The sequence below is a fragment of the Gallinula chloropus genome (genome assembly GCF_964237585.1).
Source record: "Gallinula chloropus genome assembly, chromosome: 4".
Taxonomy (NCBI): Eukaryota; Metazoa; Chordata; class Aves; order Gruiformes; family Rallidae; genus Gallinula; species Gallinula chloropus.
In genome coordinates, this window is record NC_140088.1 from 29,947,287 (window position 1) to 29,975,182 (window position 27,896).

General features: G+C 38.2%; 1 protein-coding gene across 1 annotated transcript; it reads left to right on the top strand.

Moving 5' to 3' along the window:
* Positions 1-3,487: 3,487 nt before the first annotated feature.
* FAR1 (fatty acyl-CoA reductase 1) lies at positions 3,488-27,106 on the top strand (the record flags this gene model as incomplete). The annotated part of the gene is made up of 11 exons (XM_084263975.1): positions 3,488-3,676; positions 5,822-5,997; positions 7,763-7,942; positions 11,529-11,706; positions 12,714-12,758; positions 12,867-12,985; positions 13,459-13,526; positions 15,060-15,231; positions 22,279-22,408; positions 23,479-23,606; positions 26,944-27,106. 11 exons carry the CDS (start codon positions 3,488-3,490, stop codon positions 27,104-27,106), a joined length of 1,548 nt encoding a protein of 515 aa, XP_084120101.1.
* Between the last annotated feature and the right edge of the window lie 790 nt (positions 27,107-27,896).

The following is a 27,896-nucleotide window of genomic DNA, read 5'->3' on the forward strand; positions in this document are numbered from 1 at the left end:
CATTTTGCTAGGCTTTCCTGTGTCTTTTTCTGGACCTACTCCAGTCTAATTTGATGTGTTAAACTTACATGGGTAACTACATGTATTTGTTAAATGTTTGGGTCTTTAAAATAAAAATTGTGATGTAATTTGCTGTCATAAAGAACTTAAAAGATAACACAGGTAATATTTTATCTGTGAGGGAAGTCCCTTCTGGGCTTGAGTTGCCAGCAGTGCTTTGCTAACTGGCACATGGAGACGCATTCTTAGGCAAGAAAAGGTGGGTGGAGAATGAGAACATGCTTTTCCATTCCTGTAGTTGAGATTAGCCTTTCTTTATTATAGGGCAAAACACAGGCTACAGATTTCAGACTTTCTTTGTTTGCACCTAGATTCCACGTGTGGTTTTTAAGTTTAATTCAGATTTGTGCTTCTAGGCAGTTCCTTCACAATCCCTGTATTTATGTTCTGATGCTGTAGCAATATACCTCTGAAAAGGTCACTCACTCTGTTTTCTGGCTGGCATCTTCTAAAGAAATGGAAGTAAAAGACCAATTTAATGTGGAAAAATGCTATGAATAAAGTCTACCAGAGGCTGGTGTTCAGAGAACAGGGTAGAAGGAAATGGTGTTGAGAGTTTCTTGAGGGAAACAACTCTGTCAGGACTTTAATAGAAATATTAAAAAGACTGCAAACATAGGGGTGTTGCTATCTCAAGTGTGTCCATGGTTTAAGTGAACCCATTTCATCATTATACTTAATCATAGCTTTGGATCTGGATGTTTTGTCGGTTGGGTATTCTGCAAGACTGTCAGGAGAATATTATAATTATTTTTTAGTTGATACCAACCTTGTACTCAAAGGAGTATGGTCAGAAATTACTGAGGCAGGAAACTTTCTGATCTATTCTGGCTTCTAGTTTTCTTTATATCACATGACCCTAAATATGGTCATATTTATTCAGTTAGCCAGAAGGCAGGACTATGCCAACATGGGTATTTCCATTAGCAGTGTGATAACGCAATGAGATTCTAGCCTGTGTACGGCTGATGTAGCAAGGTGCTTGTGTTTACATGGCCAAATCCTGTCTCTGCTCATGTGAACAGGTTTGCAGGCTGAGGGTATGGCATTATGTGAGAAGTAGTATTAAGCCTTCCTTTGAGGACAGGCAAGTGAAATGATGGCACTAAACTATTGTCATATAGAATCTCAGGAGGTAAAAGATGTGAATTATGGCTGGGTAAGTAAATTAGCGACAAGATTATGCAGGAACCATAACAAAACTAAATCTTGTTGACAAAATTGGTATGGTAATGATTGAATGACTTTTCACTTCCATCTTTAAGGGAAGTCTATCCTATGTGTGGGAATAAACATGCAGATTTTTAGGAGGAAATGGAATTGAATGGTATATGCTCAGACCAGGAAAACGAAAGTTAGGGAGAAAGCATATTTGAGTAGTAGAAAGCATTAATTCTGATTTCTGACAGCCACAGTGAAGACAACAGGCCTGTATTTTACATTGAAGAGGGGAAAAAATGACTCATAAGCATGCTGTATCTTGTTCTCTGTGCTTTATTGCAGGATGTATGCTTTGACATTTGCATTAAAGTCTCTTTAGTATGTGGCAAAAGTGGTTTAATGTAAATAACTTTTTCCCTACATCCACATCTTTCAGTTTCATAACCTTCAAAGAAATAATTTTGGATGATGTACTGTGGCCACTGGAAGTAGTAGTGCTTGTTCTATTCTAAACTCACTACTCTGTACCTCTGTTAGTTTTTTAGATGCTTCACTAATAAATGCAGGGGCTAATGTTTTCAAAAAGGGAGTCAAATCAAGATTTGGAGTGTTGAACAACAAAACATAAGACTTAGTACTCAAACTGCTGAAACCGTGGCTTGTGCAGGTGATCGCTCACTTCTGACAGGTAATAATTTGGAGCTTATTTAGAGGCTTTGTTGTGATATGAACACATGACAAGCACAGCACAAGTACTTTAAGATGATAGGTACCTGAGATGTAGACAAGTGTTCTAAAAATATTTACTTTTCAGGGAACAAGTGCAAATTAAACCTGTTGTATTTTAGAAGTGAACAGCAGTATCTTGTGTGTGCCCTGATAAGTTCCTGCTTGGAGCAGCCTGCTGTTTCAAAAGAACTAAACATATGTAGAAGTTGCATTCTTTTATTTTTGGATGCTAGGTAAAGAAAGGCTTTCATCCTGTTTTAGGTATTCAGTGATGTAACACTTGCAGAAGGAGCAGTCTCCATCTGTGTTTGAAGACGCTCATTTATGTGGGTTTCTTTAATACCACAGCTTTGTGAAATCCAACCCTTTTCATAGTATTTTGGTTGTAATGGTTTGTGTGTGGATGTGTTACAGGAGAATACTATTAGACTTTAGCTACATCAGCTTGTTATTTTTATAAGTCTAATCAGAAAGATTTATCAGTACAACATGGTGGAAGTGTATGCATATGCTACAGTATTCTACAGTAAAAGCTGCCTAAGGGTTATGGTAAAGATATTGGTATATGGGACTGAATAGAATGGCTTCAAGTTAGCTCGAGCCACTGGTGTTCAGTTCTAAGGTCACAAGGGTCATGGTCCATAGACCACATTAGTGTAAAAAAGTAAAAAGGGTGGCAAGAGCGGAAAGCAGTATATTTGTCCTTAGAAAATCTTTCAGTTTCCATTGTCTGAAATTAGACAGAATATCCACATCACTGATTAAGGGAAGGGAAAGAAATAATTCTCATAGTTTACTTCTTAACTGAAGCAAAACCTACAACGCTTTCGAGCTTTGTGCTGGATTTCATTAGAAGCGTATTTGGCTAACGTGAATCTTCAGTTTGTCTGAGAATTCTATTTGAGGGAACCCCCGCTAAATAAATAGAACACCTTAATTGATGAAAAGGTTGGAAACATGTTGGTATTTTTTTGTAATCGATGTGAAACAATCAGGTCTCATACCAAGAAACTAACAATGCCTTGTCTCTGGCCTGGCAGTGTTTGGAAGGCTCAGCTGAACGCTGACAGGGAACGCTGCTGAATCAGGCAAAATACCAGGCCCAGCAATTGGCAGTTGTCTGAGTCCCTGTCTTCTGTCAATATATTTGAAGTATCTACTTGTGGTTATATTTTAATGATATGACCTTCTAATTTACATGGAACAGCCACTTAGAGTGAACATGAACACAGAGATAAAATAGCTCAAATGTAGACTATTTTTATTGAACTGATTGCGTGTCTAATTCTGTAAGACATTGTTAGCAAGCAGTATACCCGATGGGGGATGACCATAGTGATCCTGTGGGATTCTTGGAATGTGGTGGGGGAAAAAAAAGACACATTTAAGTACTGGTTAAAAAAAAAAAACAAAAATTGTAGACATTTCTTTCAGGTTTAAGGTTGAATGGCATCTGTGCCATTTATTGTTTTTCTGCAAGTCTGAACTCCTGGAAATTATTAAATATACTTTTGTCTTTAACTTTTTTAAGGTCATAATGGTTTCCATCCCTGAATACTATGAAGGAAAGAATGTCCTCCTGACAGGAGCTACAGGCTTCATGGGAAAAGTACTTCTGGAAAAGCTGCTCAGATCTTGTCCTAAAGTGAAAGCGGTGTATGTATTGGTAAGACACAAAGCAGGGCAGACACCTGAGGCACGAATAGAAGAAATTACTAGCTGTAAGGTATGTGTCATATGGTCACAAAGTACATTTTTTGTCTGCCTTTATAGTGTTCCCATTTGTTTTTGAGAACAGCTTTGGTTTGTATACAGCAAAACATTGTTAATTGTCTTTCATTCTAACAGAACTATGGAATCCAAGACCTGTTTGAGCTGCTATGGCTCATTTTTGAGCTGTTAGTCTAGCAAAACCAGTAGTGTAAAATTATCCTATATTGAATTCAGGAGGAGGAAGTTCAGCAGAAGTAAAACACCCAAGTTAACTTGGTTTGGTTTTTTAACTTCTTTTGCCTTACTTTTTTGGTAAGATGAGGTTTAGTACTTCCTTGTTCTTGAATGCCCTATTGGATGTACCAAGAAGCGAAAATGTGGTCTAACAGGTTGTTTAAATAGCTTATGCTTGTGAACACACCAGAATGCTTGTCTTGATGGATTCCATTATGGATTTCTGTTAGTTACATATAACAGTTATACAGATTACTATCACTGAAATTCTGTGTTGTGGAAGTATCAAAAATGGCTATTTTCTGTGCATGCTGGGTGGGATACTTTATTCCTGAGAAGACTCATTACCTTAATGTTCTGATGAGCTAGGCTGAGCATTCTTACTGCATGCAGAACCATCCATCAGTGTTTCCCATGTGTCTAATATGGAGCATCCTTTTTAGGAGAAGGATGAACAGGAAGGGCAGAGATTCCTAGCATGAATTTTGCTAAAGCAGACTCTCTATTTCTGCTCAGTTCTTTATCTTACTGGGACATGAGTGTAGACAGATTAAATTTTCAGGCTTAGGAAATGTGTTGAGGCACAATGTAGTCTCTACAAAGCGCATGCTTGAAGATGGTTAAAGGGATTCAGTAAGAAAGTATGAATGCATTAAGACTTGAAGGAGTAAATTATTTCAAGTAAGGCAATGAATTTCTGTAAGTTTGACTAGTTAAAATTAGAGCAGACATGAGGCCGATTGTGTCCCTGGTAAATTATTTTCTGTAACAGCGTTAGAACTCTAGCTCATTGCTCAAAAGCATCTGCTTGCAGTCCTAGACAATGTCATAGAATGCAGTGAAACGAGTTACACTGGGGTTCTGTCTTTAAAAAAATACAGTTGCAGGTGCTGTCTACCTAAAACCCTGGGTTTGTCACTCCCTGAAACAAGGAACAGATCTCAAGTGTAAGATCAGAGATAAGAAAGTGTATACAAAAAAAAGGATTGAGAAATTTTTCCTGTCACACAGATAAAAAGTGGGAAATATTCATATATTCATGCAGGGGGGACAGTACCAGTAGTTTGGGCTGACAGATTTCAGTAAGACTAAAGCCTCAGTGTAGCTTTTGCGAAACTCCTGTGTTTTAAAAGTGTTTTAGATTTTAGTCCAGATCTTCTGTTTATAGTCTTATCTCAGCAGGAGTTAGTATAATCTGATGTGTTTTCTGGGTTTTAGTGAGTACCTATGCTGGAATAGGTTCACAACAAGTCCTGGTAAGGGACTAAATGTTAGTTCAGAGAGTCGAGAGCATAAAGGGATGGTGTTGTACTTGTATGCAGAGATGTAGATAGGACAAGATACTTGTGGTGTGGCAGACTAGATTAGAAGTGTATTTGGAAGTTCCTCAAAACTGATATTATTACAGGAGAGAATTTCTTAAATCACTGGAAATTTTGTAAAGCTTGATGAAAGCTTTTCAAACCTTAAACCAGCATGACATGTGCTAGTCTACAAGAATTTGAGTAGTTGTTACCAAGCTTGGGAAGTGAGCAGACTACTTTCCCTTTCCTTGACTTGAAAGAAATGAGAGTATTTGGACTGCCACTTAAAATGTCTTTGAGTCTATATTGATAGATATCTGTTTTTAGGGATAGGGGTGAATAGTTAAAAGTGCAAACCAAAGTCTTAGTGCCTTCAATAAATGCAGTACACTGGAATTGGGATGAAGTGTGTGCAATTCAGTCACTGAATATGTTGATGGAAAGACAGTAACATGTTGTGATATACCTAACAATCTTCTAACTTACTGATGATCTTGAGAAGGAGCTCTGTATAAGATAGAAAATGTGAGTTTTTTTTCTTCACTTAATTGAAACATGTATGTCTCATCTTCACTAGCTATTAGTTTGAACTTTTAGTCGTCTTTTTTTTTTTTTGACAGCTCTTTGACAGATTGAGGGATGAGCAGCCAGACTTCAGAGAGAAAATTATAGTAATTACAAGTGAACTTACACAGCCTGAACTGGACCTAAGTGAACCAAACAAGGAAAAACTTATAGAATGCATTAATATTATATTTCATTGTGCTGCTACAGTCAGATTCAATGAAGCACTGAGGTAAGTCTAAAATTCTGTGTACTCTGGTCTAGCAAACTAATGGTACTCTCTCTTTGTGTGCTTGGCCAACGTTTGGGGTTTGTGTGGTAGTGACTCTGTGGTAACATAACTAAGACAGGGCAGGGGGTAACTACCAGAAGCAATTTCAGCCAGAGAGGGGGGCAAAGATGAGACAACTCTGCAGACAGCCAGGTTGGTGAAGAAGAGGGAGGAAGAGCTCAGGGTGCTAGAGCAGATATTCCCCTGCAGCATGTGGTGAAGACCAGGGTGAAGCAGGATGTTCCCCTGCAGCCCATGGAGGTCCATGGTGGAACAGATATCCACCAGCAGTCCTTGGAGAACCCTGTGCCAGAGCAGGCAGCTGTCTGAAGGAGGCTGTGACCCCATGGGAGAGCCTAAGCACGGGTGGACTCCTGCAGGACATGTGGATCCATGGAGAAAGGAGCTCATGCTAGAGCAGGTTTGTTGGCACATCTTGGGACTCACACTGGGGAGCAGTTCATGAAGAATTGTAGCCTGTGGGAAGGACTTACACGGGAGAAACTCATGCAGGATTGTCTCCTGTGGGAGGGACCCCACACTGGAGCAGACTGTGACAAGCTGTCCCTCTGAGGAGGAAGGAGCAACAGAAGGGCAGGAGGAGTAAAACAACTTTGAGAAAACACTTGTTAACTCCTATTTTCTTGAAGTTGTTACAGGTTGGCACTAATTCTTTAAGAATGATATACTGCATGCTGAACTGTCATAAGGTAGCCCATGATTATCACTGTTCAATGGGCTTGAAATGTTAAAGAACTGCCAACCTGACAGAAGCCCAGAGGGACTTCAAAACAATTTGAAAGACTTGTAGAATGGGCTCTTGGTACAAAAAGGCCTCTGGCAGTTTCCACTTCCTTGGTGGGCCCAGCATGTTGCTTAGCAGAGTAGAAAATGCAAGCATTTAAGTGCTCTGGTCTTAACTCTTTAGATGTGCTGAAGGGGTTGGAGGAACCTTACAAATTTGAAGACCATCTGGAGCAGCTTTCATCAGATACTTAATAGGAATAACTAATCTTAAATTACAAATACTTGTTTGGGGACAGTGGTCAGAGTAAAGTCTTTTTTTGTGTTAATATAACATTTATTGCAAAGACTTTGCTAAAACTTTATTCAGCTGTATTCTTGAAACCTAATTGATTAGGTCACTGTGTACAAGAAAGCTACTGGATGTATTAGGTTTTATAAGCTGTAGAGAATAACTGAGTTGTATAAAAATAATCACAGTTGGTAAAGAAACTGGTTTTTGGTGGGAACTGTAGACATCAACTACTTGTTCTACAGTATCTGTAAGCACTCTTTTAATGAGAAGCAGTGAAGTTGGAAGATGAAAGTGTGGTTCTTTTGCCGGACTCCAACTTACTAGCACTCTGACCCTTCCTCCTGAGTTGTTGACCTAACTCAACTTGAACAAGGAATTTCAGAGATGCTGTTAAAACTGACACATCATGTGGCAGCTAGATGTTGTGTTGCATTATTTCCTTCATGTACTAAAATGTAGGATTGGTATTTAGCTTGAGAAGGTAAGAGATGATGACTTTCCTACTCCAGTAATGCAGCATGAGGATGAAGCTTAGGAAAATTATCCTGAATGTTGAGAGATGGTCTAGATGAAGACTGTTTAAGAATACTTCATATATCCATTACTGAGGCATTTAGGAATGAATTGGCTAAGTACTTTTTGTTTCTGTTTTGCATTCTGGTAATCAAATTTCTGTTTAATCAACAGATATGCTGTTCAGCTAAATGTGACTGCCACACAACAGCTCCTCCTCTTGGCACAGAGAATGAAGAATCTGGAAGTGTTCATGCACGTTTCAACTGCCTATGCATATTGCAATAGAAAACAGATTGAGGAAGTAGTGTATCCACCTCCTGTTGATCCCAGGAAATTGATGGATTCCCTTGAGTATGTGCTATGTTTTAGGAAGTTACTTCAGTAATCTGTAACCACTTGCTCTCTAGTAATGAAGTACCAAAAAATGGTTAGGAATCTGAAAGATGAAGTAATTAACTTATGTTGTCCTGTAAGTTTCTTGGCGAGGCTGGTATTTCCTTCTGTGAAGGGGGTGGTTGCTTTCAGCTGAATAAGGTGTGGAGTAGTCTCATATCTATTCTTGCTGAATCAAGAGCTATTGAAAATAAAAATGCTGTGCTGTTAGAAGTGTGCTTGCACCAGCATTGTGAGGGAAAGGGATAAAAACAAGGCAGCTCCCTTTAACAGCAGCCTCCACTACCATCATCTAAATGCCACAGCAAGATCATTCTGAGATAGAATTATAGAATGTGTTGGAAGGGACCTTTAAAGGTCATCTAGTCCACTCCCCCTGCAGTAAGCAGGAACATCTTCACTAGATCAGGCTGCAGTTCCAGTGGTCTACCATCCTCATAGTGAAGAACCTTGTCCTAATATCCAACCTAAATCTCCCCCTTTTGAGTTTAGAATCATTACCCTTCATCCTAGTACTGCATGCCCTTGTGAAAGTTCTTCCTAGCTTTCCTATAGGCGCTTTTCAGGTATTGGAAGGCTGCTGTAAAATCTTCCCCAGAGCCTTCTCTTCTTCAACCTTAACATGCCCAGCTTTCTCAGCCTTTCCTCATAGGAGAGGTGCTCCAGCCCTTTGAGTGTTTTTGTGGCCCTCCTCTGGACATGCCCAACAGGTCCATGTCCCTCTTGTGTTGAGGGCTCCAAAGCTGAACACAGTACTCCAGGTGAGGTCTCACCAGAGCAGAGTAGAGGGGCAGAACCACCTCTCCCGATCTGCTGGGCACACTTCTTTTGACACAGCCCAGGATGCAGTTGGCCGCCTGAGCTGCAGATGGTGGCTCATGTCCAGCTTCTCATCCACAAGTACTCCAAAGTCCTTTTCCTCAGAGCTGCTTTCCAGCACATCATCGCCTAACCTCTATGGATAACAGGGATTGTCCTGACCCAGGTGCAGGATCCTGCGTTTGGCTTTGAACCTCACAAGGTTCACCTGGGCCCACTTCTCCAGCCTGTCCAGGTCCCTCTGATGGCATCCTGTATCTCTGGCACATTAACCTCACCACCCAGCTGAGTGTCATCAGCAAACTTGCTGAGAGTACACTCAATCCCACTGTCAGTATCATTAATAAAGATACCAAACAGTGCTGGCCCTGTTATGGACTCTTGAGGAACACTGCTTGTCACAGTCTTCCTTCTGGCCATTGAGCAATTAATGCTGAAGTAATATTAACTAGCTGCTCCAAAACTTAACTATGAGAGTAGATCTGTTAAATATTCAGAGAGTCCAAATATTTAAATCTGCTTCTGTAGCTTGTTTTTAATGTTGAACTGGGCATTACGAGGGCAGGGGGTGAAATGACTCATCACATATATTCTGTGTATTCTATATGTCCTGATGTCTTATTTAGCAGCTGTCAAATCTGACCTGAAACAGGTAGCAAATATGGAATAAGTGTAATGTAATAAATCTCATTTGTGACTCAGATTCTCCTTTCTTCCCTGTCATACAAAATATGACCCTTTGTAAGATGAGTATGAAACTAAACATACAGTAAAATCTCTTCTTTAACTTGTTAGTGCTCTTCATCTATAGTAATATTAAGGACAAATTAGTTACTACCTAGCCTGCACATTGAGCTAGGCTTGTTTTATAATGTTAACTTCAGTACCCTTTCAAATGAGATTCTGGAGTAGTTGTAGTTTTGTTTATCTCTTCATAAGCAGGATAAATAAACTGCTTGGTTTGGGCTTGGACAGCTGCATATATTTTAGAATTCATGGCAGTGAGGGAAGGCCCATGTAAACTTTAATGAGAGTGATCTCTAGCCAACAGCTGAGAGAGATTTGTGTCCCTTTCAGGTCTTGTCTACCCCTCTTCACCACAAGTCATATGAAGGCAGTGTGATGCATGTAATTTCTTGTGTGTAACAGAACATTGGTGAATAACAATAAACAACATTGGTTAAATTCCATTGATGTGGCTAAGAAGTTGGGTGGCTGAGCCAAAATCTAAGCTCTGTTTTGGAGAACACCAAAGTAGCAATAGTTAGAGACACATTTGTGTTGTGTTTGTGTCCTGTGCCTGAAGGTTATTAGAATTTTAAATATGAACTGTGAAACAAGGTGAAATTTCAAGACTTGGCTAAATTAAGGGGAGAAACATGGTGACCCAGTTTGTTTCAGCCATGTGGGATTGCTTAACACCACATAGGTGGAGGTGATGCTAGCAGTGCAGCTGTGATTCTTTTCTAGTAGCATCACTTTAATGCTAACTGAGGAGCAGTGTACCAAAGACTAACTTGCTATGCCTGCACTTTATGTTTGAGAACTTGGTTGATACAGTTAGAGTTATTGTAAAGGAATATACTAGTTTTTCTATAGTTGATATATAATACATGAATTACTTGGGGAAAAAAAGTCAATAGCAGCATGCTTCTTTCAGTGGATGCTGCACACAACCCTCCTCTCTTTTACTGAGAAACTTATTTTCATTTTAGTCTGTATCCCATTTTCTTTGAAGGAGGGGAAAGAAGTCATGGTGACTTTAACAACTTTGGTATTATGAAGCTCATGTGACATACTGTAGAAAGTACATGTATGAAATCATTTCAAAACTTTTGGATCTGGGCACATATTCTGATGAAGGATTTTTAATACCAAGAACAGCAGAAAAAAAATCTCAAATGTTTAGCTTTTATGGCTTAGTCTGAAACAAAATTGAGCATGAATTTAGTATGAACAGTCTTCTCTAAACTGGTAGTAGTGTCTTTAAACTATCCTAACTGTACTGCTGCTGTAGGATATCAAATATAATGATCTTCCTTAATTTCCCTTTTCAGAAGGGTTCTGTATGTTCAGTTGCTGCATTAATTTTAATAGTAGCATATAATCAATGTGTGTAATAGGCTCTATTAAACTGGACCTTTTTTCCTTTTTTCTGGCCTCTGGGATTTACCTTCAGATGAAATAAGCAAAAAACCCCCTGAATTCTACATGTTGATTAGTGGTATTTTAGGAGGCTGTGTGGTTCTAAAGCACATGTAAGCAGTCAGTAGACACTTACTGTTTGATTCACAGATGTGTATGGAAATGTCTTACAATTTTCATCTGTTAAAATAGAGAGAGGAATGTGACATGAAAACTTCAATGAGAGTTGATGTTAAATTCTGAAAATGCAGCTGAGACTTAAAGTGTACTAGTTTAGATACTGGGGCTGTTATAGAAACATGAAATATAGAGCTGAGGTTTTTATTGCCTAAATTTCTTTCTGCAATTTTTGTTTCTCTGGAGTGATGCAGCTTCTAGAGGAATACTAATGCTTTGGTGGGTTTTTGATTTTCATTTTATTTTTTCCTCTGGTGATGTTTTGAAGAAGAGTTTAGATTTTAATTTTACTTTCAGAAGTATTTTTTTGATTTGTCTGGTTATCTTTTTTATGTATTGTCTTTACCCCCCTGCAGAAACAGCATGCAGTAATTCACACTTGTCTCTTAATTTGTTTCTTTAGGTGGATGGATGATGACCTAGTGAATGATATTACTCCAAAACTAATTGGCGACAGACCTAATACTTACACATATACAAAAGCCTTAGCTGAATACATAGTACAACAAGAAGGTGCAAAACTAAACATAGCCATTATAAGGCCATCAATTGTTGGTGCTAGCTGGAAGGAGCCTTTTCCTGTAAGTTGTTGAGTTTTCACCCGACCATCTTGCCTGTAAGCTGCAGTACATGCTGGCAGCCTGTTTATCTAGTGACATTAGAGGAAAATCTTGTGGCTTCATTGCTTTTGGATAGCAGTTCTGATACACAAGCTGACAGATACATTATTCTTACTTGGGAAATTGAAGGATAAATTACTTTTAGTCATAGACCAATAAATTTCTGTCATAATGGGAGATAATTATTTCACACATGAAACTAATGGTTAGCTTTTTACTTCATGATTCTGTGTATCTTCATCTGTTTCACCCCCTTCAAGATGCTTTGGTCTGTCAGTAGCTGCAAAGCATAACTAAGAAAACTGGGGACTACAGGACGTAAAGATGTTTTGGCTCTACTTCTTTTAGTCAAACCCTGTAAGCTTTGCAGTATGCTTATGTAATGTATGTTGTGTTGATATATAGCTTATATGCCTCTTCCTGTATGGAGAGTGATGTTGGAATAGCTTCTATAGTTCAAGACAGAATTCCTTTCAAGCTCTCCCTATAACTGGCTTTGTACATACTCAGATGTATGCAATGCCTATGTCCAATCAGTATACAGTGTCTGAGTACTGTCATTAAAGATGAGTGAGTGTGTCTTCTGTTTGAAAAATGAAAAAAATCTAATCACAAAACTGCATATCTATTTTTCTAGCATAAAAATACTTGCAAACATGAATACTTTCAGTATTAACTTATCTATACAGACAACAGTCTCCAGTTTATTCACTAAAGAATAAACAAAGTAGCTTCTTAGTTTGAAGTGTCAGTGAATCTAGGGTAGGTCTCTAATCTGAGTTATAGCAACTTGTTACATTCACCAGATTTTGTTACAGAATAACTTCATTTATATATGAAGTACTTGTACATCTCCTTTTTTTCCCCTCAACCCCTTACACTTGAAGAAATTTGTTAAATTTTTGCTTGAAACTGCTGGGTTCAGTGTATACTAACCAAATCCTTTCCTTCTACCCCATCGACAATAGGGATGGATTGATAACTTCAATGGACCTAGTGGTATCTTCATTGCTGTAAGTAATAAATGTACTTAATTTTTTCCCCCTCCTTTTGGAAGGCAACAAAGTTCCATGTGTTTTATTGGTGCATCTTATGTCTCTTTTATTGTTTTGTTCTTTAAGGCAGGAAAAGGAATTCTTCGAACAATGAGAGCTTCCAACAATGCAGTAGCAGATCTTGTTCCAGTAGATGTTGTTGTCAATACAACACTGGCTGCAGCCTGGTATTCTGGAGTTAATAGGTAAGTCAGGTGACAGTAGAAAATGCTAAGTATTTTGAAATGATCTTGTGTATTTTAATAAATCACTCTTCTTTTGAACTTCTAATTGGTATTCTACTATTTCTCCAGGACAGAGTAATCTAAGGTTTTAACAGTGTTAGTCTCTCAAATTGTAACTTCTTTATGCCAAAGAGGAAGACGTCATTTACTGATGCTGTTGTACAAGCTATGCCTGAAAATTATTTCTTGGGTTCTTTTGCAATCTATACAATCTACAGTAATGAAAGTGACGCCTTCTGTAGGAAAAAAATACAATAGTTAAAGGAGAAAAGTGGAAGATAATACAGGAACCAGAATACCTAATGCAGGACTGATGCTTTCTGCTTTATGTAAATAATGCTATTGAGGAAGAGGCAAACTTTGGGTATGTCTCTTGTCTGTGTTTTTAAAAGACAGTTTGTCTTCTAACTTGCTCTTTTTCTTTTTCCCCCCAGACCAAGAAATATCATGGTATATAACTGTACAACAGGTGGCACCAATCCTTTCCACTGGGGTGAAGTTGGTATGCTATGTGTTTTGGATTTTTTATAAGCTTTAACAGAAAAATACAGTCAGATAATAAAAGCACCTAATTATAGTAGGCTATTGGCATTTTTATTGTTGAAAATAGTGTAATAGCTGTGTCTCTCAATTTTGCAGTGTATTGTGCTTTTTCATTATCTTCCATAGTTAATTCTTTCCCTTTGTAGCATTATCACTTGTTCATTTTATTGTGTTTTTAAATTCTGTTATAACTTAAAGTGTTGGAGAACTGAGTTTTCTGTTTGCTGCTGCCATGACCTAATCTTCAGAGTGAAGGTAGCATGTAGAGAAAAGCATTGCTCAGAGGAACAGTAGTGATGTTGGGTTTAATGCCAACTTTAGTAAATACTTATGGATAAACAGCTTGCAACTAGATGTCTTGTACATCTGCATAACTGAGAAGTATGATAATAATTTTTCACCTGTGAGCTCTTTATTCTATTTGGCTTAAGTTAATTGTTAGTTGAGATGACTTTTTAAAATCTTCAGATAGCTCCAACTATTTATTCGTGTACAAGGGAAAGTAATCTTTGAGAGTATGGCCGCCTATTTTCAACCCTTAGATACTCCGACTAGAATGTAACCAACATGCCAAAAGCTTTGTAATCGTTCTTATTATAAATAGAAACGCAAGCTGACTGGTATAGTAAAGGTGTCTATTAGAATTCAGTTTCTTAGAAATAGAGATCTTAAACTCAGGTTATATATTTTGCATTCAGCTAAAATCTTAAATCTATTTTATTTCTCTTGACTACTTTCTTTCTGCTCTTTACTTGCTCTTGCCCACTTCTCTGTATCTGTGTTTATAAACCTTATTGCTTCAGCCAAACTTGGAAGATTGCTGACTTCATTTATATCACAATTTGAATCAGGGGGTTTAAACACTGTCTATAACAGTTGCAGCATAAACTTACAAGAGATGATTACAAAGAGGAGGTGAATTTCCAAGTAATTTTCTAGGACACTGATCCTGCATGTCTGTCTTGTACAGATTTTTCAGGTGTCAGCAGGAGTTTCCTGTGGAGTTTGATCCTAATAGCGTTTTTCTTAATGCTTAAATATGGATAAGTAGTCTAAAATTTTGAGTCACTTGAAATGCACTTCAGATGCTTGTGATGGTCCTCAGCCTGGTTTTAAATTATTCTTCACACGAGATTACAATAGTGTTCTTCATGAGATACAGTGCTATTTAAGTAGTGATCTATATGCTATATAAACTGAAATTACTGTGAATTTTGAAGTCAACAACTTCAAAGGAAAGAGGAACAGAAAGAGAGAAGCTACAGTAAAATTCTGTTAAAGTGGTTTTTAATATAATTAAAAGGTCTTTTATGCCTTCATCTTCGGTATTGAGCTAAATGTGTATGACTTATTTTCTGTGTATTGTGGGAAAGTTAGGGTGGCTACTGAAGTAACATACTGAAGTAAATACTGTACACTGTAATGTACTTTGCAAACCATTACATTTTTATATGGTTATCATCAAAGCTGTTACGCAACTTCTCTTCCTCAGAGTACCATGTAATTTCTACTTTCAAGAGGAATCCTCTCGAGCAGGCCTTCAGACGGCCCAATGTTAATCTAACTTCCAATCACCTTTTATATCATTACTGGATTGCTGTAAGCCATAAGGCCCCAGCATTCCTGTATGATATCTACCTCAGGATTACTGGAAGAAGCCCAAGGTAATGGTGACTAGCTCTGTCTTGCCTGTTCCTCTGACTTCTAAAAAAAGCTATGCTTACACCATGAAGTATATTGTTTACTTTTAATTTTTTTCTTTCCCTGAATGCTCTGTGACTAAAACCCAGCATTTTTTTCCTGAGAACAGGTCCTTGAATTCAAAGTGACTTTCAGCTTTCTAGCAAAAATGAGGATGTTTTTGTTGGATAGTTGGGGGTTTGAGTAGTCAAGGTAAACAGAATTACAAGATCTAGCAAGTTATGTTTGTTCTTGAAAAACAGGCATGCAAAATACATTGATCCTTATTTTTTCCTACAGGACACTACGTTAATTTGAATTTCACAATAAATCCGTTAGAAGGTTCAGTAAGGCACCCTAACTTTAGTTTTGAATCCAACATTCTCTTATGTCGTTATTGGATGGTAGTCAGCCATACAGTGCCTGCAATTTTGCACGATCTTTTGCTCAGATTGACAGGTCACGAACAATGGTAAGAAGGAAAGGGCTGAAAATACCTTGATAGTAAGGTGGTGGAGACTTGTGAAGAAGACATGGCATGGGCACTGTCTGGATGTACTAACTGTAAGCAATAACAATCCAGTGGTGGCATTTCTGAGAGATTAATGACTGGCTCAACACTCTTGTCTTTGATCAGAATCCTAGGCAGTCGTTAAACTCCAGGATGTGGCTTGCGTTAGGATTGTTGTTGCTATTATAAACTGAAAATGGAATGGGTGACTGAGTCAATAGCTGCGGGTTTTTCCTGTAGATGATACAAACCAACATACCAGATCACACAGTATCATCTCAGCATTCCATCCAGTTTATAATGTTTACCCTAGCGTCTGGCTGACTTCTTAAGCGGTGAAAAAGGCTGAACTAAATTATGTAGAAAGAATATAAGATGTCACTTCAATTTGTTTCAGATTTTCCAAGCCATATGGTCTTAACTCATTGTGTATGTTGTGTTTTCAAAAGTATTGGTCTTCAGACTATAAAATATCCACTGTGGTGACAGTGTATTAATGCAAGTGAGTATTCATTCATTGTCCTGTAGTCTAGGTCTGTCTTTCAAGGAGGGTAAAAGTTCTGTAACAGACTCGGTGCTGGATCAGTAGAAGGAAGCCATGTGAGTGGTTTGTAGAAGACTTCTAATTGCCTCGGGTTCTCTTGCTCTAAGCCTACTCAGTAGTGTAGTACAGCAACAGTAGTGGCAGGAAGCTGTGCCTGTAGTCTTCTCACATTAAAAAGATGTAAGCCCTTCAGATCAAAAGAAGCTATTGAATGTACAAGCTCTCAGCTTTCAGGTTCTTTTACAGTTTTAAGTTCTTCGTAATAAAATTGATAGTGATTCCCTGACAGATGTGTGAACTTTATCACACAGTAAAAATAGTTGTACTATAAATGCCAGCCTGCTGTCAGGAAGTAGTACTGCCAGAATCTTATCAATCTTTAAAAAACATATAGTCCTTTCAGTAGTTGACCAGTGGGAGTAAAATAAGGCCGTGAGTAATCGTGTTATTTAGAACACTTAGCAAGTTTTATATTATAACACTGGGAATGTTTCGTTTTATTTTTGCTTTTCCTGGAGTTGATGTCCAAAAGAGGGAATTTAGAACTTCATTCAGTACTAGTACAATTGGTGACATTTAAATATGTTATTTCTAGCCTGTAGAGTATTCCTAATTAGCTAAATGCAACAGTGAGTGGGTGAGTTTCCTATCATGCACAAGATTTCCGGTTTGGATGAAAGATGGGAGATTTAACTAAAACAAGCTATTGTTCAGTCACTAAGGTTACTCACATCCACTTAAAAGAAAAGCTTTTAAGTTTGATATCCAGCCCACTTATAGGAATATAGCTTTCATTATTTAGTGTTTTTTTAAAGCACTTTAAAAACAGGAGCCTGAAATAGGAGTAGAAGCAAATAACTATATAGATGTAAGCAAGACATGCAGTGTTAAATGAGCTTCATGTGTTACTTAATAAAAAAATTTGACAGATCTTTACTCTTTACTCCTCCACTTTTTTCTAATCTTCTGGCTCAAAGTACTCTGAAAGCTGGTTTAACTAATGGGCTGGAGACTCATGGTATTGAGATGTATTATTGTTGCTGTGGTCATTCTATCCAGTTGACAGAATGGCTTTAATTACCAGGTAGCATGTACTAGAAAACTTTCAATACCTTGGAAGCATCATTGGAGATTCTTAAACTCACTGTAACACTGTTCTGAGGGGAAAGGTTTGCTTAACTTAAAACGTGACTTTTTTCCTGATACTATTTAGCAGAAAAAGTTAAGCAGTATAATGAAAGTGTGAAATCAGCACAAGAAAAGTACCATGCTAAATTGACTTGCACAGTCAGCAGCCTGCCCTCTCAGTGCTGAGTCTGAACATGCTTCTGAGGTCTTGGTTGTGTACAGTGTAGGAAGAAACTGTGAAATCACTGTATGGATTTAACTGCACTGTTGTCATACTGACAGGATATTGTACTACAACTGAATGAGAAATTTTTAACAAGTGGAAGAAATAAATCAGGTGTATGATACTTCAGACCTAAAAGGATTATGTTCATAATAATTAATTTTTTTCCTCTTCAGTTTCTTGGAAACTTACTTGTTTAAATTTTTCTGTAGTATGAAATCCTTCTTGCCTCAATTGTGGAAGTAATGTTTTTAGTGAGATGGAAATATTTTTGCATTTTTGTATGTAGCTAAAAGTTCTTTGAATTCAACAATTATCTGATAGTATTAACAGCTAAGGAAAGGAATAGAAGAAACAATGAGTATAATACTTCCAAATTTTATAGAAAGAGCACGTACAATAAAGGTTGGCATAATAAAGGTTTAATATTTTATATTAAAACTTAAGGCTGTTATAACGTTGTGCAGTTACATAAATAGTGGTCATTATCCTTAGGATCTAAGTTTAAGGAAAGTGTTGTCAGTAGCTTGCCATATATATTTAGTTGCATAGTAAAGGTCATTAATTGTGTTAATATAAGGCATAGTTCTCCTTTTACTTTGCATAGTACTTAGTATAACAGAACTGTGTTATTGTTGTGGCTTAACCTGGCAGGCAGCTAAACCAACCAAACAGCCTTTGCTAACTCCCATCCTCCCCACACAGTGGGGCTTGTGCCCTTCGCCTGGCTTCAGGATTAGCTCTTGACCAGCATAGTGGGGTGGAAGAAAGAACAGATTGAGAGAAAACCAGTTTAATTAGGACAGAAAATGAAGAATGTGATAAAAATATGCAAAACAAGCGATGCACAGCACAATTTCTCACCCCCCAGTGACTGATGCCCAGGTAGGTTCCCAAGCTGCAGCCCTTGGGGGCCAACTCCCCTCAGTTTATATATTGAGTGTGTTGTCATACAGTATGGATATCTGTCCAATTTGAGTCAGCTGTGCTCCCTCCTAGCTTCTTGTGCACCTGCTGCAGAAGGCTCATGCCTTGGCACTGGCAGGGCCTGGGAAGTTGAAAAGTCCTTAAATGTTAACACTGCTTAGCAACAGTTAAAACATTAGTCTGTTATCAACATGATTTTAATACTAAGTGCAAACAGCAATGCTATACCAGCTAGTAGGAAGAAAACTATCTCAGCTGAAACCAGGAGAGTTAGTTGAAAACAACTGACTGTATTTGAAATCTTAAAGCCTTTAAAATACTACCCAGCATATCTTTGCAGTTACTCTGGAAGAAGAGAATGTAGTATAAAATATTTGAAGTGGTAATTCGGGGATTTCTCCAGCAATTAACTTCCTGTTTCTGCTTTTTGTAAAGTTGAAGGTGTGGGTGGTGTGTTTAGGGAGGCATAAAGGATGTAATGTCTATTGTTTCAGTTCTCAGTTCAAAGCTTGTTAAAACATGAAGCACCTTTCACATAGTTACTGTCTGACAAAGCAGAAATTATTGAAGCATACGCTTTTATTGGCTAGTTTAGTATGTTCTTCCTTTTGGAAGCACTTTACATCGTTCACTTAAAGGAACTGCAGAGTTGTGGCGAAGATAAGAATTCCAGTACTGTGTCTTAGATTTCAAAACTTACAGCCTAATGTAAAGCTGAACAAAGACAAAGCCAAAAGCTTGGTTTGTGTTGTATAGGAATCTTAAAAAAAAAAAAAAAAAAAAAGAAATTGCCTCTAATGCGGAAGTGGAGACTTGCAGATTGGTGGCCTGTAGATCAGTCTGTATTTAAGCATCAGAACTGTTTTTATCCTGGAGAGAATAGGTTGTGTGTAAGACAAAATGCAGTCATGGCCTTAAGCCAGGTTGCTTTCAGCTGTCTAGTACAGAAATATGCCCACCCAACTTATGGATAATCGAGTTTATTGCTTAAAACTTTTAGTTCATGTGACATGCTTCTCAAGTTTATATGGATTTTGTGTTAATGGCACCAAGCACTGCCTAGTAGAGGCAAAATTCTACTTGATACCTAGGTGAAAGTCTCATGTGCTGTTACACTGACTTGCTGAGTGCTGCTAATGTTCAGTTCTTCTATGATGGTCAGCAGCTCTGACTCTGTTTTCGCTTATCAAGCACTGCATCACATCTTAATACTATACTGACTGATTATAGATGGCTTTGATATGACATATCCAATGGCTATCTCTGGAACAACCTGTGAAGTGTATATTTTAAAGCTTCAGGTTGAGATAAAGTTCCATCATGTGTATTCATACTCTTTTTATTTTGAGTTGTGTGTGTATTCCCATCTGCAGGAGGATTATGGTGCCGTTGAATTCACAGAACTTAGTTTGCCAACACTACATATGCCCACTTAATGACATTCATTTTGTTGACCATCTTTGAATACGAGAGGTGTTCCCCATACTTCAAAAAAAAAAAGTGTAGTTTTGTATTGATTCAGAGCAAACTAATAAGCTGTCACCAAGAAAGCTGGCCCTATTCTTCCAACTTTGTAATTGATCTAGCAATTGAGAGATTGTTGTCTGATATATCAGGACACTAACCCTACAAAGAAAAAACAATTTTCCACTGATAGAATCAGCTGGTTCTTTGGTTAGTCACTAAACACAATTTATGTTGGAGGGAGGGGACAAAATCTGCAACTGAGGTAGAAGAGCTATTTTTTTAATCAGCTTACTTATACTCTAAAACCATATCCATAAGCAGAGACAGCAAGATTCCCAGCAGAGGTTAGTCTTTACATTACCTTAAACTTAGTTTAGTTTTTCTTTACTGGAAAGAGTGAAAACTGATATCAGTGGCCAATAAGAAGCTCAAAATCTACACTTGTCTAGTTGGATTTGGACAATCTAGCAGGAGCACAAGTCATCTTAGCCTGTAGCTTAGCATGAGACCACAAATTGTGGAGTCACAAAAGGGCAAGTCAACTAAGTTAAATAATAAGACTGTAAGTAGACCTTTGCAAAAGATCTGAGCATTTAGCTGCATTGCTTTCCAAGAGCTTTTCTGAATTTGTTGACTTAACTGTTATGCTTTTTAATATTTGGTTTTGTTAGTACAGGATATGTTTTGGATGCATAGTCTATATTCCCATTTATTGAATTGTAGGAACTCTGGTTCTACTCAGCCCTCACTGTGGCCACCTTGCCCAGTTGATGAAACTATAAATAGGTGTTTGAAAGCATCTATAAATGTCTGCTATTAAAATTAGGCAGTGGTCTAAAATTTTAATACAGGTCTGAATTTTGCTGTATACATAAGTTCCTGTCAGGTTTAAGGAAAAGTTTGTCCTTTTTCTGCTTTAAAGATACTCTACTTTTTTTCTGTGGTCTCCGCAAGTTGTGTTACTCCATTTCAAGAGAAAGAGGCAATTTTGATATTCCCCTAGATACAGAGATGCCACCCATTAGTGACAGTAGGGGACACTAATGCAGTGTAAAATACTTTTATTTAGAAGAGCTTCTGGGACAATCTGCTATATCCCTTCTACATGTATGAATGCTTCAACGCAGGTTTCAGAGAAAAAACAGTGGTGTTTTTTTATTGCTTCTATGAACTTCACTGAAGAAAATTTACTTTCAGAAAGCCATTCCCTGTTAGTGCTGGGTTGGTTTGCTTTCTCTGCCTCCCTGTGCTTAAAATGATCCCTGTGTCCTGCTATAAGGATCAAATTGGAAATACCTCAGGCAGCCACAGCAGAAATTTTAATAACATTAGGTTATGAGATACCTAGTTAGTACTTACTAAAATTAATGATTATCTAGCACTATAATACTTGAACTGATTTTCTTGTCATAAATGTGGAAGACAGACCAGATGACTCATGTTATTTGAGTCCACTTCAGATAGTCTGTTCAAAGAGAAACTTGCCCAAATTGATCCTTATTACATAAATTCTATGTATTCCAAGTGATGTTTTCTGTAGAATTGCTTACTTTGCATAATAAGAGATGATGGAAGGTTATTTCTGCATATTTTGAAGTAGCATAGAACACCTAACTAGCAGGATCTGCGATGATCTATCTGTGCTTTTAAACATTTTCATACCCTCAAATATTTTTCTGCCCCTTGCTGCAGAAGCAGTAGGGCTAAGGGACTAAGCCATAGGTTTAGTCGTTTTAAGTCTTGATGTGTTAGTGGCTGTAACAAACCAATTTTGTTACAGAGATCTGGTCTTGCACAGTGCATGGGAAGATCAGGGAAACAAACTCCTTTAAAGTTATGTGCATATGTTCTGCGCTGTGCAATTTCACCAAATCAAGCTGTCAGTAAAGCTAGATTCTCCAGTATGCTGAAAAGTGTTCTGTGTCCTAAAATAAGAGAACACGTTTTGCTATCTTTTTTTTAGGGAAGGAACTTGTTTATACTGGGAAGTAGAATTAAGAAAAAAAGGACAGTCCTGTAACTTCTGTCTCTATAGAGATTGAACACTCCTTGTCCACTTTAAAAATATGCAGAAACATCCTGTTGATCTAATATAACATGCTTTGGGTACAGAGCAAGATGGGTTATGTTAACATGGGGGGTGCGAGGTTGGAGGGTAAAAACTGCACAGTGTTACTGTTTGAACTAATCTTTACCTCTGTAACCTGTCCTCCCCATGCCTTGGACTGTAGGATGATGAAAACAATAACACGCCTTCATAAGGCCTTGCTGTTGTTAGAATATTTTACACGCAATTCTTGGGTCTGGAACACGGAAAACATGACTATGCTAATGAACCAGCTAAACCCCCAAGACAAAAAGGCAAGTAGTTGTGTGGTGTGGGCGTGGGGGCTGAAAGTGTAATGTGAACTCATTGATTTAAGACTGACTCAGGACATGAACTGGTAGTGCTGCTTACTGTAATATGTAGAGCTAATCCTAGTATTAACTTAGCATTGGAGATTCTTAACACATCCTTCCAGTTGTGCCAGGCCTGTGTCATGAGCTAGGTCAGTGGTATGATCAAAGATGAAGGGCTGGACCACGTTGTAGGAATCCTCATGTAAACAATGGTTGTCTTTGGAGTGGCCTGATGGTGTACTCTGGTGTTGCCCGCATAGCAACCAAGTGGCCACACTGTTACAGTTTTAGCTACATAACAAATAAAACAAGGCTTTACTTCCTGACCACTGTGGAAGGATGGACTTAAGCTTTTAAAGCTGAATACTGTTTCCGCTCATAAAACTGTTTACTTGTCTCAAGTTTCTGTAATGATCTAATTGGCAAATTTATTCTAATTGGTCAAGTTAAACTGCTAGGAAAATCTCGATATTTATTTGGAATTCAAACAGCTTAATCTTGAGGTGAGGAAATCCATACATCATTGAGAAAGTGAAAGTTGAATTTACTCTAACTTCCTCTCCTGAGAAAGATACTCATCTGGTTCTTTTTAAAATGTAGTGATACCAACTTTAAGCACAGCTAAAAACTCTGCATTTATTAAACAAGTGAACTTGGCGCTGAGCAGCGTTTATTCTATTGCATAGTAGAATTTTGTTGCTTAAAAGGAAGCAACATAACAGAATAGTTCTTTCTAGTGTAGAATTCCTTACAGACAGATGAAGTGGGGAAGCAGTTCACTTAGAAGTTGAGGGAAGAATATTACTGCTGGGGAGGAAAAATAAGGCATAAAATTTGGAAGACATGATTGAAGAAGCTGGTAGTTGAGTCAGAAATGGGATCTAAATCTGGAGCATTCTTATGATTAAGGAGAAGATAACTTTATTGCATCAAAGACAAACTGGAACTATCTGGTATAATTTGGTATTCTCTATTATATATAGCAGGAGAATTTTTAGGCAAGTGACGTTGAATACTTTTATTTCATGCAGACATTTAATTTTGATGTTCGACAACTACATTGGGCAGAGTACATGGAAAATTACTGCATAGGAACAAAGAAATATGTGCTGAATGAAGAAATGTCTGGTATCCCTGCAGCTAGGAAACACTTGAATAAGTAAGTATAAATTTTTGTTTCCCCTGGTTTATATTTTCCGTGTTTTCCTGTCCTTGTCAATTTTTGCTTTTCTATGTTGTAACTTTATAGCACCTGTTTAGGTCCTTGAATTCTTCTATTCTAATTCAGTGGTGTGAAGCATTTTCTAAAGTCGTCAGATGTCTTCTTCCTTTTATTTGTTGCTCCTGAGTTGCTCTCAGTATTAAGAGTTATAGTATTAGTCTGAGATTATGGTTGCAGTGCTGATAAATAGTGTGCTGTAATCCAAGTTTCTGATTTTGCGTAAGTCTCTTTTGAAGGTAGAAGGTACACAGTAACACAAGGTCAGAATGGCTTGTTCAGTTAACAAGGTTCAGTAGAACAATAGTTGTTTCTTACTGGAATGTGAACTTTAGAAATCTGTGAGTAAACAGGTGTGGACTGTCTACATCAGAGTAGGCAGCTTTGACGTTGGTGCACTACCATGACTTCTAGCCCTTTTCCTGTGGCTTAACTCCACCAATTTGAATGCATTGTTACTGTCCAGAATTTTACAGGCACAGTTGCTCTTGTTTTTGTTCTTAGCTGATTCATAATAACACTTGTAGACTTAGTTTTGTAGAACAAGATTAATCACTTATTTCACTCTTTAAAAAGAAAAAACAATTTCTTTACATCTCTTATCCTGATAGCACAAAGAGAAGTGATCTAGGTCATAACCTGTGCCATTCTTCTAAAGACAAGGATTTGCACTTCTAGAGTGGCTTGGCGTGATAATGTTACAATCTCAAATACAGGCTCAGATAATGGTTTGGGCTGGAAGGGAATTTAAGGATCATCCAGTTATCCGCTTCCTCCACCCCCTCCCCTGCCATGCACCCTCAACAAGATCAGGTTGCCCTGTCCAACCTGGCCTTGAACATTGCCTGGGAGGGGTTATCAAGAAATCAACCTGTGCCAGAGCTTCACCACCCTCAAAGTATGAAGAATTTATTTCCTAATGTCTGTTCTAAATCTCCCCTCGTCCAGCTTAAACCCATTACCCCATGTCCTATCATTCCATGCCCTTGTAAACAGTCCCTCTCCAGCTTTCTTGTAGGTCCCTTTAGGTACTGGAAGGCTGCTGGAGCCTCTGATCATTGTTACCTTCCTGTGAACTTGCTCCAATAGCTCCATGTATGTCTTGCACTAGATGCAGGACTCCAGGTGGGGTCTCAGGAGAGCAGAGGCAGAATCACCTCCTGTTGGCTTTATGGGCTGGAAGTGCACATTGCAGGCTTATGTTGAGCTTTACATCGACCACCGCTCTCAAGCCCTTCTCAAGGCTGTACTTAATCCATTCTATGCCCAGCCTGTAGTTGTGCTTGGGACTCCCCCAACCTGTGCACAGGACCTTGTTAAACTTCATGTGCTTGGCATGGTCCCACCTCTCTGGATGGCATTCCTTCCTTCCAGCATGTTCACTGCACCACATGGCTTGGTGTTGTCATCAGAAAACTTGCAGAGGGTGCACTCAATCCCACTGTCCATGTCTCCAACAAAGATGCTAAACAGTGCTGGTCCCAGTACCAATCACTGAAGAAGCCCTGATGAAACTGGCCTCCACTTGAACATTGAGCTGTTGACCAGAACTGTCTGAGTGTGACTATCCAGTCAATTCCTTATGCACCAAGTGCTCTGTCCATCAGATCCATCTTTTTCACTTACCCAATTTAGAGATCAGGGTGTTGTGTGTGGTACAGTGTCATATGCTTTGCACAAGTCACAGTAGATGACACTAGTAGCTTTTCCCTTATCCACCAGTGCTGTAACCTCATCATACAGGGGCACCAAACTTGTCAGGCACAATTTGCCCATAGTGAAGTCATGTTGGTTGTCAACAATCACCTACCTAATTTTTATGTGCCTTAGAGTTCCCTAGGAGGATCTGCTTCATGATCTTGCCCAGCCTGTAGTTCCCTGGGTCTTAATTTTTTTCCCTTTTTAAAAATGAGTGTGTTATCTCCCCTTTTCCAGTCAGTCATATCTTTACCAGACTTGCACAGCTTCTCAAATATGATGGATAGTGACTTAGCCACTTAATCTTCCGGTTCCCTCTGCAGTGGTGAGTGCATCTCATCAGGGCTTGTGAAAGATGGCAATCTTTGACAAAGGTGGGGATAGCTGAAGAGTCCCCTTCTGGGTTGGTTTTTAAGTTTAGATGTAATTCAAAAGAATGGATAGGAGTTAACATACAGTTACCATTCTTTGTACAAAGGATCATACCAAGTTAAGATGAGAAATAGTATTGGAGCAGCGTCTATTTGCTCCCAGCTCTGTTTGTAAGTGGATTATTTTGCAAGAGGTTTAGAGTAACATATATTCTCTGTGAAGTAATAAGTCAGTCTCTTCTGCTACCGTCTAGTGCTTAACTAGAATCTTGAGGAGTTCATTGCTTCAATATTTACCAGAAGTGACAGTCTAGGGCACCTGACTTCTCTAGGAAACATAGTAAAATTTTTCCACAAATACAAAAGTAGGTTTTACATATGTAGTACAGACTTTTTTTTCTTCGACAAGTAGTTTGTAGAGGAAGGTCTGACTATGGTAACACCCAGCCTAAATGTAAAACAAGGTAAGGGCAGTGAGTATTTCCTTAAAGTGCATTGAAAATGCAATTTGTCATGATCTGCTGAACCAAAGAGATTGCTCTCTAAGAAATAGAAGCAAAATCTGGCTCTTGTTTGTCTTGGCAGTCTTCTCACATGTGAAAATGGAAACTTCCAAAAGTCATAGTTGCCTTAAAAGGACACTTTTTTAATAATCTTGAAATAAAATACCCTGTGAAGAGTTTAAAATTGCAGTGAAGACTCTGGACTCTGTGGCTGGAAAATTGTATTATGTAGCTTGTTTGGTTTTGGGTTTTTTTTCAGCAGCAGTTGGAGTTACTTCTACATATATATATGTATATATATATGAAGTTTTAAATACGTGTAAGCGATGAGGGGACTTCATAGTGTTAAATGTTGTTATATATTTTGTGTTGTTGGCAGCTTTCTGTAGGTAACTTACAGTTTCTGTGGTCTTGGCTTTAAGAGTTTTCTATCAAGCAGTTATGAAGCAGTAGTACATGTTAGCAGTAGCCCATGCTACAAGGGCTGGCTCTATTCCTTACTCTTCATGTGTTCCACTTTTCAGCAGTGAACTATGGAAAATCCTTCTCCATGTGGTCCTTCACTTATCAGCTTATTTCCATCATTCACTTAATATGACTCAATGTATCTGGAATTCTACGTTAGAAGTTAATTTTTAGAGTGTTCTTGTTCACTGTAAGTCCTGGTACCTTGTCTTTTAATTCTTTGTTTTGTTTGTGCTTTAGGTTAAGGAACATACGCTATGGCTTCAACACAATTCTCGTGATTCTGATTTGGCGCATCTTTATTGCCAGATCACAGATGGCAAGAAATATCTGGTACTTTGTGGTTAGTCTGTGTTACAAGTTCCTCTCCTACTTCAGAGCCTCCAGTACTATGAGATACTGAAGAAGAGAATTTACCATTAGGACATCTATGCATATGGTGGTCTAACTGCACAATGCCTGTAACATGTAGTCATCTCACATTTTGTAAAAGCATTATTTCACCTTAAATTGGAGTGCAAAATATACGGTATGGTATATGTAACATTAGTTGTGTATCTTCCTGGAAACAGAGCAAATAAAATGGTCAAGTGCCAGGTTGAATTGGCATTAGACAAACATTTAAATGACTTATTAGCCTGGGGAAAACCTTTTAGACCACTGACCAATGTAACTGTGCAATTTGGAAGGTGTTTGTTTGAAATCTGCCTTAACATGATTTTTTTTCTTTGAAGTTTTACTCCATGTAATAAAATATTGACATAGTAGTTGCTAGCTACTGTAGACCTATTTATTTGAAATTCTAAATTAAAGGGTTTTACAAGTTGCAAAAGTGTATAAATGATGGTGGATCTCCTAGATAAAATAACTTGAGGACTTCTATAATTTGTCATTACTTTTTGCCACATCCTTTTTCAAAGTAGGGATGCAACAGTGGTGCCTACTTCGCTTTAAAGGAGAAGGGGGGGGAACCAAACCAAAATCCCAACCAGTCTGGTCTTAGTGATTCAGTTCTGCGCTAGAAACTGGCTGCATCCAACGTAGATTTGTCAGCATGCACAATTTGCTTCTCTGAAAGCAGAATTTATCCTATCGTTGAGTAAAAGAAAAAGAAATGTAATCCTCAGTGGGGCAAAAATAGTCATTGGCTGTCCTCTCTTCTTAATGACTTTTGTTGAGAACACAGAGCCAGC